Here is a 9,991-nt window from a genome sequence, read left to right as displayed (position 1 = left end):
ACAGCTCCCTGGCGGGTCGGGTGTGAGCGTCAGACGCGGCACCTGGCACTTATTCTGGTCACAGTCTCCACGGGCCTTTATCTCCGAGATAGCCAGGGCTCCCCCTCCTCCTTAGGTCAGGTGTTTGTGTTCCTGCAGCCGAGCCCCAGGAAGAGATTACACGGGAAATCTCTGAATTCTGAGAATTTGAGGGCCCTGGCTGCTGATGGGGTAAAGATCACATTTAAAAAAAAAAAAAAAGGTTTGCATTTCTTATCGGACCCATTGTTGGCCCTGGGGGGTGATGAGGGCTGGACAGAGTACTTAACCAGCAGCCCTGGGCAGCCGGCGTGCTCAGACCCACTCCCACCTGGGAACCTAAACCCAGGAGGACATGAAGGGGCTTGGGGTCCTGGGGCTCGTGGCCCTCTCCGAGTGCTTGGTCACGTAAGTGGGGGACAGGCCGCACCAGCTCTTCCTGGGCTCTTTCTGGCCCCCCTTATTCTCTGGCCCTCTATTCTCCTGCCCGTCCAGGGTGGAGAAGGAAATGGAATCTTCCCTGGCTTTCATGAAGTTTAAGTCTCCGTTTATTGAAGAGTTGCTTGCCATGTGTTCTGGGGGACCCAGTCCTGAGGGTCACAAGTCACATCGTCGGTTATGTGAATGGCACGCCCCAGAATTGTTCATATACAACCTGGGCAGCTGCAGGGGTGGACACATCTGGGAACAGCGTTTCGGCCACATTTATTTCTAGGTCTTCTCTGTTCTCTCCTCCTCCTCTCCTCCTCCTCCTCTTCCCCCACCTCTTCCTCCTCCTCCTTCTTTTTTTTCTCTCTCTCTCTTTCCATGTATAAATGTGTTTCTGTGACTCTCTCTCCCCTTTACCTCTCCATCTCTTGGGCTTCTTTGCTCAGGGAGATCTATCTTTCTTTCTTTCTTGTTTGGTTTTGTTTTGTGGGTTGGGGGTACCGGGGATTGAATTCAGGGGCACTTGACCACTGAGCCACCTCCCAGCCCTATTTGGTATTTTATTAGCGACAGGGTCTCACAGAGTTGCTTAGCACCTCGCCATTGCTGAGGCTGGCTTTGAACTTGCGATCCTCCTGCCTCAGCCTCCCTAGCCGCTGGGATGACAGGTGTGCACCACTGCACCTGGTTCCATCTGTTGACAGGGAGGGTAACTGTGACTTAGAGAGGTCACATGGCTTGCCTGAGATCATACAACAGAACCTGGATTCAAACATAGGTCTGTTGTTCGTGGTCTTTCCATGGCATGCAGTGACCTGCACCCATGACGCTCAGGAGAATACTTGTAAGATGCCCAGGGCGGTTATAACACAAATGCCGCAGTCATACTGTAGCCCAGGGCTGTCTCTCATTTATCCTCCTTCCCAATGGTATTTAAAGAATCCCGCTGATGAAGATCAAATCCATGCGAGAAAACCTGCAGGAAAACAATGTGTTGGATGATTATCTGGAGAAATATCCCTACAGCCTGGCCTACAAGTTTCTTGACAACCGTCCAGACCCAGGAGTAGCCTATGAACCCATGAGGAACTACCTGGACGTGAGTGTGTGGGAGGTGGCTCCAGAGCGCCCCCTAGGGCTCCTTCCAGCCCTGGGGCTCCCCGGGAAACGTGAGCCAGCTGGGGGGGGGGCGGTCCTGCAGGCAGAAGCAGGGGGAACAGTGGCCTCTCCCCCTAAGAGAACCCCTGGCCTCGGTCGTGGGACAGTGGAGACTGGGCCTCACAGGGACCAAGTGCCAGGTAAGTCCTTTCTGTGCCAACAATCGTCGCGGGCACCCAGGAGCCACAGCGTTTGGTTTTTCATTCTTTCCGAAGTAGTGGATCACTGATCCCCACTGAAGGGTGAGCCACGTCTAATCAAGTGCAAAACTCCAGCCAGAGTTCAAGTTCCATACCCAGGTGGAGGCAGCTCCACCGCTAAAGCTCCAAGATTTGCACAAAGTCAGCGCACCTGGTGACGCGCAGGGTGTAAAAACTGGGAACCAAGATCCTCGCCTCTTCTTGCAGAATCTATAGCCCAACCAGAGAAATGGGCAAACAAAAACTGAAGGTCAAACACAAGGGCCAGCGGCCGAGGGCCTGCTTTGACTTTGGGGAAAGGAAGGGGCACAGGGGCTGGGGTAGCCTGGGTGCTGCATGCAGGAGCGGAGAGCGGGCTGGAAAGGACTTGAGAGCCGCAGGGGAGACTGCAGGGTGGCCAAGTGGAGGCCCTGGCCTGAGCGGAGGTGCCAGTGGGGCAGTTGGGAAGTGGTTTGGGGAATTTGGGGCAAGCACTGGGGGAATCAGAGGGATGGACCAGGAGCCTGAGCCTCGCCCTCCCGCCCGCAGGTGTCCTACGTGGGCATCGTCAGCATCGGCACACCCCCCCAGGACTTCAAGGTTGTCCTGGACACGGGCTCTGCTGACCTGTGGGTGCCTTCCGTCTACTGCCGCAGCGGGGCCTGCAGTGAGTGTCCCCGTCCCCTGCCCTGCCCCCTCGTGTCCCTCCACCCTCTGGGTCCCGGGCAGCCTCACTAGTGCTCCCCCGATGTCTTGCAGCCAGCCACAGCAGCTTCGACCCCCTGCGCTCCTCCACCTTCCTGGTCTCCGGCCAGCTCTTTAACCTCGTCTACGGCTCTGCGGCCATATCGGGATTTCTCGCCTATGACACCGTCAGGGTAACGTAGAATCCAGAGGCTGAGGCAGGGCGGGTCCCGGGAGTGACCTCCACTTACAGAACCACAGCAGGGTCAGCTGGGAGTGCCTGTCCCTCCTGGAGTCTCCCCCTCCACCAACCGCTGGCCACCCACCCTGCGGGGCTGTGTCCCCGGGGCACCCTGGCTCCCCTGGGGTAACCCAGAGAGTGGCCTCCTCCAGCTGCAGGAGCCTGGGGTACAGGGATCAGCAGGCACAAGGCTGGTTCTTCCAGCAGCAGGGAGATAAGTGGGTTAAAACTACCCACTTTCCACAGCCCGCTGCGCCAGGCATTCTGTTGAATTCACTGGTTGCATCCTCCCCGTAACCCCACCCCCACCCCCACCCCGCGGCAGGCACTGCTGTGATCTCCACTCTCACACTTGAGGGAACAGAGAGGGGGAGGGCTTTGCCCAGGGTCACACAGCAGGTAAGTGACAGACAGGGGGTGTGGCTCAGTTTTCAAGACAAAGTAGAACTGGCTCCAGATGCTACTCAGGAAAAACAGAGGACAGAATCAGAATCTGCTGAGCGGTGGGCTCTTCCCCGCGGGGTCCTGGAGGCCTTTGACAATCTCATCAACCTGTGGCCTGCACCCTCCCAAAAGTGTCTGAGTGCACACACATGCACCACCCCAGGAGAGCTGCAGGCAGACCTTCAGAAGCCCCGGGGACGCTGGGTGTCCTGGACCCACACAGATGCCCTGGGGGCTCCTGCCTGGAGACTCTTCTGAGGTGCCACCGTGGCGCGGCCTGGCCTCGGTGCTTTCCCAGGGGGCAGTGCCCTCTCCTCACCCACTCCAACCCAGCCCCCCGCGGTGACACCTCTCTCCCGCAGATCGGGGGCCTTGTGGATGTGGCCCAAGCGTTTGGCCTGAGCTTGCAGGAGCCTGGCGACTTCATGAAACACGCCGTCTTCGATGGCATCCTGGGCCTGAGCTACCCCAGCCTGGCCTTCCCGGGAACCACCCCCGTCTTTGACAACCTGTGGAGACAGGGCCTCATCGGTCAGAACCTCTTTGCCTTCTACCTGAGCCGGTAAGTTGGGGCCAGCAAGCTCCTTCTCCAATTTGGCTGTGACACACGCCCAGTTGCACACAAAACTGTGACTGTCTGATCCAGAACATTCCTTAGAAGTAGTCGGGTCCAGTCGTCAGCAGACTGTGACCTGGGTCCAGTTGAGGCCCACCATCTATTTTTGTAAATGAAGATTTTTTTGGAGAGGGGAATACCGGGGATTGAACCCAGGGGCGCTTTACCACTGAGCTACATCCCCAGCCCTTTTTATTTTTTATTTTGAGACGGGGTTTTGCTAAGTTGTTGAGACTGGCCTTGAACTTGCGATCCTCCTGCCTCGGGCTCCCAAATCGCTGGGATTACAGGTGTGCACCACAGTGCCCAGCCTTGTAAATGAAGTTTTATTGAAACACAAGTGTGCTCATTCGTTTACCGATGTCTGGCTGCTTTCACACTATGGTGACGGTGTTGAAAGATGCAAAAGATTTTGTGCCGCATGCAAAGACCAAAGATGGAAAATCTGGCCCTTTATGGAAAGAGTTTGCTGACCCTAGAGCCCCGTGCCTTCATCTGGCAGATGAGGAAACTGAGGCTCAGGGAAGGCCATTACATAAGACAGTCCAGTCTGGTACTGGTCAAAGCAGGACTTGCCCCCAGTCCTCAGAATGCTCCCCCACGGTGGGGGTCAGTCCATTCAGTCTCCAGCCACGGCTCTTGGCAAAGAAAAGCTGAAGTTAGCCAGGTGAAGTGTCACACACCTGTAATCCTAGTGATTTGGGAGGCTGAGGCAGGAGGATCATAGGTTTGAGGCCAGCCTGGGCAACTTGGCAAGACCACTTCTCAAAATAAAAAATTAAAAAAGAGTTGGGAGGCGTATGGCTAGAGGCAGAGCTCACCTGGATTCAATCCCCAGGACCACACAAGAAAAAGAAAGAAGACAAAGAAAAGCTGAAGTCCGCTGACCTGGGGTCTGGCAGGGGATCGAGGAAAGGCAAAAGCACAGACAATAGATCTGTGTCAGTGGTTGAGCCCTGAGCTCTAGGGGGAGCCGAGTTCAAATCCCAGCTCCATAGCATAACTTCAAGCAAGGGTTTGAACCTGAGCCTCAGGAACACTCCCACTCAATCAAAGGCGTTAATTCATTCAACAAACATTTATTGAGCACCTGCTATGTGTCAGGTGACAAGAGGCAGAGAGGAAGTCAACAAAGAAGTAAACAAATAAAAGTGAAAAAACTGGGGACAGTAATCGATTTGGAGAAAGCAATAAATCAGGCTGATAGAACAGACAGGGATGGGGCGGCCTCTGTGAGCCATTTATGGGCTCACGCTGGGAGAGGCTTCAGAGGCAAAGTTCCCGCAGGGGGAGGGGGAATAAAAGTCCCCCAGGAGGAAGGAGGAAGGAGCACCAAGGACCAGCCAGAGGGCCGCATGGCCCAGGGTGGGGTCTGGGTTAAGAGAGTGGGGGTCTCTGAAAGGGGGTCGAGCAGGGAAGCCCTGTGACCTGTTTTTGTTTTACCTTCTATTTGAATTTAATCAACTTGTAATAATTGTTCAAATGTATGGGATGCCACGTGCTGAACTGATACATGTACCTATTGTGGAATGATCAGTCAGAGTCATTAGCATCCAGTTTACATACGTGAAAGCTCACCCTGGTGGCCACCGGAGAATCCCCAGAGTGGAGGCAGGGAGGCCAGGGAAGAGGCTGCCGCAGACTCTTTAGGAGAGAAGGTGGATACTCCGTCCAGGGGAGAGAGACAGAGGTGGAGAAGCCAGGCCGTGTGTGCAACATAAGCAGCCCAACAGTGACGTGCAATGACCTTCCGCCTCCTCCCCCTCCAGCAACGAGGAGAAGGGCAGCGTGCTGATGCTGGGCGGGGTGGACCCCTCCTACTACAGCGGGCAGCTGACCTGGGTGCCCGTGTCCCAGCCCTCCTACTGGCAGATAGCCATGGACAGGTAAGCCCCCACCTCCCCGCCCGCCGCAGGTGACGCCGCCCGGACCCACGCACATCACACAGACACGCAGGTCCACGCTCGGACAGGCACGGGCACCCACGTCCACGCACAGCAACACACACGGCCACCGAGGTGGACACAAGACACAGTCACCAGACACGCGCACAGGGTCACACAAAGGCATTCACCCAGTTGCACACTCACACACAGAGACACACACACACACACACACACACACACACCCCTCCTAGCCATGGCTTCGGAACCTCTCCAGGCTTCTTGACCACACAGAAATGGAGCAGGCCCGAGCCGAGGGCTCTGCAGGAGGCCCGGCTGCCGGCCAGGGAGCGGTTCTCTCTGGAAGAGGCCGTGAGGGTGCCGCAGCCTGCACCGTGCCCGGGGCAGGTGGGAAGCATGATCTGAGGACCCTGAGGAGCAGAGACCGGGGATCAGGGAGAAGTCCAGCCAGCTGGACAGCCACGACAAGTGACCACCATCCCACTGTGCCTAGGACCCGGGGTTCCCAGTACCCAGGGAATTCAGTTTGAAAATAGGGGAAACCCTGGGCAGCCAGGAAGACTGGTCACCCATGAGCAGAGGCCAGCGGCAGGGAGAAGTCTGCTGGGTTTTTAAGATCTGGAAGCATCCACGAGGACAGTGCACCCAGCCCAGGCCAGCCTTCCCCTCAGGCTGCCTCAGCCATTGCCTGGGTCAGGGGCCGTGTCTGAGCCAGGGACTGCCACGTATGGAACCGCCATCTTCACTTTGGCCCGGAGTTGGTCTGGCCCGAGGCAGCGCTTGGCTATCCCTGGCTCCTTCCCTCCCTCAACCAACGTGTTGAGCAGCAGTGGCCGTGTGTGGGTGCCGGGCCCCACACCTGGGAGGGCTGACTATGTGAACAATGGGTCACACTGTTAATAAAGTACCACTGGGCTACCTGCTGGGAACCAGGAAGGCAAGACAGACGTGACCAAGAGAGAAACCCGTCTAGTCTGCGGGCAAGACTCCCCGAAAAAGTGACAGTTTAGCTGGAAACTGGAGGATGAGGAGAAATGAGCCTTCTAGGAAGGGAGACCGGCTTGTGCAAAGGCCCTGGGGCCAGAAAGAGCAGCGGGATTTCAAGAATGGAAAGGCAAGCGGGCAGTGGTGGAGGGCTATAGGGCCAGAGGCTGAGCTGGAAGGATCGCTTGAGCCCAGAGGTCGGACACCAGCAATAGAGAGAGACAACAGAGAGAGACCCCCATCTCCAAAATAGAGAGAGACCCCATCTCCAAAAACAAACCAATTTAAAGGCAGTTAAAGAGGTGTAGGGTGACCGATGCAGAAGGAAGCAGGGGTGCAGAGGCCAAGGTGCCGGGCCCTTCTGCAGACAGCCAGGGAGCAGACCATCGGGCGGCTGCACAGTGACCCTGGTGTCTGCTTTGCGCCCTGTCTCAGCATCTCCATAAACGGGAAGGTCATCGCCTGTGATGGCGGCTGCCAGGGCATCATCGACACTGGGACCTCGTTGCTGAGTGGCCCAGCTGACCACGTCCTCAACATCCAAAAGCTCATCCACGCCCAGCCCTACGACCACGGCCAGGTAAGGGGTGGGGCCGCAGCTCACTCTGGGCTCCCCACACCCGGGACCAACCTTCTGCCCCCATCCCCCCGACAGTATGTCGTGGATTGTGACACCATCGACGCCCTGCCCGACATCCTCTTCACCATCAACGGCGTCGACTACCCCGTGCCAGCCAGTGCCTACGTCCGGAAGGTGAGGACCCCATCCCAGGACCAGCCCTCCCATCTGGGGGCTGGTGGGAATCCTGGGGCTGAGAGGAAGGAAGGGCCCCTGGTGGTCACAATGTGAATTACAGCGGCTGCCCAGCCCAAGGAGCTGGGAGGGAGCATCCACAACACAAGCATTGGACAGGCATAAAGAGCAAGCGTCACCCGGAGCTGGCACAGCGTGGGGGGCAAGGAGAGGGGACTCAGGGCCTCTGCCCCCCAGAGGTTATGTGGCTCCAGTGGTTTAACATGGAAAGTTGGCTATCGCCATCCCTGAAATAGGCCGAAGCAATAGTGACAGGGACAGTCCTGCCATCGTTATGAACAGCGCTCCCTCCCCATCTCAAAACCGCCCTGGTTTGGATGAGAAGTGCTAGGGTCACCCTAGCCCGAGGTCACCACCGCGTCTTGCTAAGGCCCAGTTCTGACCTCCATAAACCTCAGTGACAGCCGGCGGGTGGGATGTGGACGTGAATGGCGGACGCACAGGGACCCCTCAGCACGGCCCACAGGAGAGGCTCAATACAAGTCAGTGCCCTTGAGAGTCCAGGGCAGGTCCAAGGGACTAAAAGAGACTGTCCACAGAGAGGAAACCAACTCAGCCCAGGCACAGCGCGGCAGGAGGGGGCCGCTGGCCAGGGGCAGGTCTACCTGAGCTCCGGGCACATGGTGCCCAGGACCGTGCGAGGAGAAGGCGTGGGCAGGCAAGTCCCCAGACTGGCCTGCAGACGGGGGATGTCCCAATGCTGAGGGGCACCAAGGAGTGACCCAGCCCAGCAGGCAGTGGCTGAGGCCAGGGAGCTGGGTCCAGAGGGGCTGCTGGGGGCCCGCGGAGCCCAGTGCTGTGGGGTGAGGGGCTGGAGAGGGGGGAGGAGGGAGAAGCAGCAGAGGGCGAGGGAATGGCGCAGTCTGGCCCAGAGGGACACCCCACTTCTGCAGCCACACAGGGGAGCCGCTCAGTGACTCCTGAGAAAGGAGGGGTGTGACACTGGGAAGCCACCGGCTCTGAATACTGGAGGGGGGGGACAGGTGGGGCTCCGAGTGACTACCCCGTGTTTCCAATTCTCCAGCGTCATTCCCACACCTGCCACAGCGGCTTTGAAGGTCTAGACCACCCGTTTTACCCCGAGACCTGGGTCCTGGGGGACATCTTCCTGAGACTCTATTTCACCGTTTTCGATCGGGCCAACAACAGAATCGGCCTGGCCCCTGCAGCCTAAATGCTGGGGCTTCCCCAGGAGGCTGCCGGGCCTGTCCCCAACACAGATGGAGGCCACAGCTGTCAGATTCCCACCCAGGGAAGCGGACGGGAGCTGTTCGGGGCTCCACAAAGCCTCAGGGTTAGTGGAGAATAAAGGATTTCATTTGCAATGGTGCTAACACTAATAGTCGCTTTTCCCTCTGTCGAGGTGGCCCCTCCCAGTAAAGGAAGATTCTAGAATATAGTCTAGAGCGCAAGGGAGAAAAGCCAAATCCAACTGGCCCGAATGCAAAAGAGACCTAAGGAAGAAGCGTGGGCCAGCCGCAGAACCAGAGCAGGCCCAGAGACCCGCGAGGCCGACCCAAGAGACCAAAAGCCCCTCCCTCCTCCCCGTCCCTGGTCTTTGATCCTCTGCCCTCTCAGAAGGGACAGCAGCGCCACCTCACTACCTCCTCGTCCAGAAGAGGGGCAAAGGATAATTGAAATAGATTCTGCTCTGTCCAGCTCTAAAGGACCTTTGACATTAGGCTTCTGCCCTGGGTGGGCGGCCCTGGTGGTCCCCCAGCTCCTCACAGGACGGAGAAGGAGCTCCAGCCACCAGCTCTCTGCCACCCACTCCTGCAATGTCCTCCCCGGCCCTGCTTCCCACAGGATGGGCCCCTGTGGATGCCGCCGTCATTCCCACCCCACAGATGGCCAGCACGGCTCTCCTGCTGGCTTCAGACTATCTTGGGGACAGAATCCCATGAAGGGGGACCAGGTGGACAAAGCCCTCAGTCTTCTGGAGCAGGTCACCCGGGAACAGTAAGGAAGCCATTTAGTTTAGGGTGAGACCCAAGATGTCAGAGGGCAGAGGGAGAGGAGTCACAGGGGTCAACCCCACAGGGGTCAGAGGGCAGAGGGAGAGGAGTCCCGAAGGAAGAAGGAACAGGAAGGAGAAATCAAGGGGGAAACGAGGCTGCTCTCCAGCACAGCACTGCAAGAGTGGCGCTGTTGTCCCCCTCGTCACCCTCCCCTCAGGACCCACCTACCACACGCCAGGTGCTGTGGGGGGGGCCTGGGATACAAGTTTCATAGGAAACTTCAAGTTAAAGGGCCGCCTGGCTGATGGCCTGCCTCCCCCAGAGAGCCACTGTCCCCCCTGTGGTTGTCCCAGAGGCCATCTGTCCTTGGACCCGACTCCCACACCCCACCTCCCTCCTTCTGGAGCAGGTGACATCCCAGGAGAGAACTCTTCCTACCTTTTAGGTCCTGACTGAATGAGTTGACCCTAGGAAACTTTCAGAGCCGAGCCCGGCGCAATAGCCTGAGCGGCTGCTGCTTCAAACATGCACAAGACCAAAGGCTAACCAGGAACCAAGCCCA

The 9,991-nt window shown here is 57.8% G+C and overlaps 1 protein-coding gene across 1 annotated transcript; it reads left to right on the top strand.

The window, feature by feature from the left end:
* The first annotated feature begins 373 nt into the window (after nucleotides 1–373).
* Nucleotides 374–8,645, top strand: LOC114099692 (pepsin F-like). The gene is made up of 9 exons (XM_027944080.2): nucleotides 374–426; nucleotides 1,387–1,546; nucleotides 2,334–2,455; nucleotides 2,548–2,662; nucleotides 3,516–3,715; nucleotides 5,539–5,655; nucleotides 7,093–7,237; nucleotides 7,313–7,411; nucleotides 8,496–8,645. Exons 1-9 carry the CDS (start codon nucleotides 374–376, stop codon nucleotides 8,643–8,645), a joined length of 1,161 nt encoding a protein of 386 aa, XP_027799881.2.
* Nucleotides 8,646–9,991: the final 1,346 nt, after the last annotated feature.

The sequence above is a fragment of the Marmota flaviventris genome, chromosome 9 (genome assembly GCF_047511675.1).
Source record: "Marmota flaviventris isolate mMarFla1 chromosome 9, mMarFla1.hap1, whole genome shotgun sequence".
Lineage (NCBI taxonomy): Eukaryota > Metazoa > Chordata > Mammalia > Rodentia > Sciuridae > Marmota > Marmota flaviventris.
The sequence above is the reverse complement of the archived record's forward strand: the minus strand, read 5'-3'. Positions and strand labels throughout refer to the sequence as shown.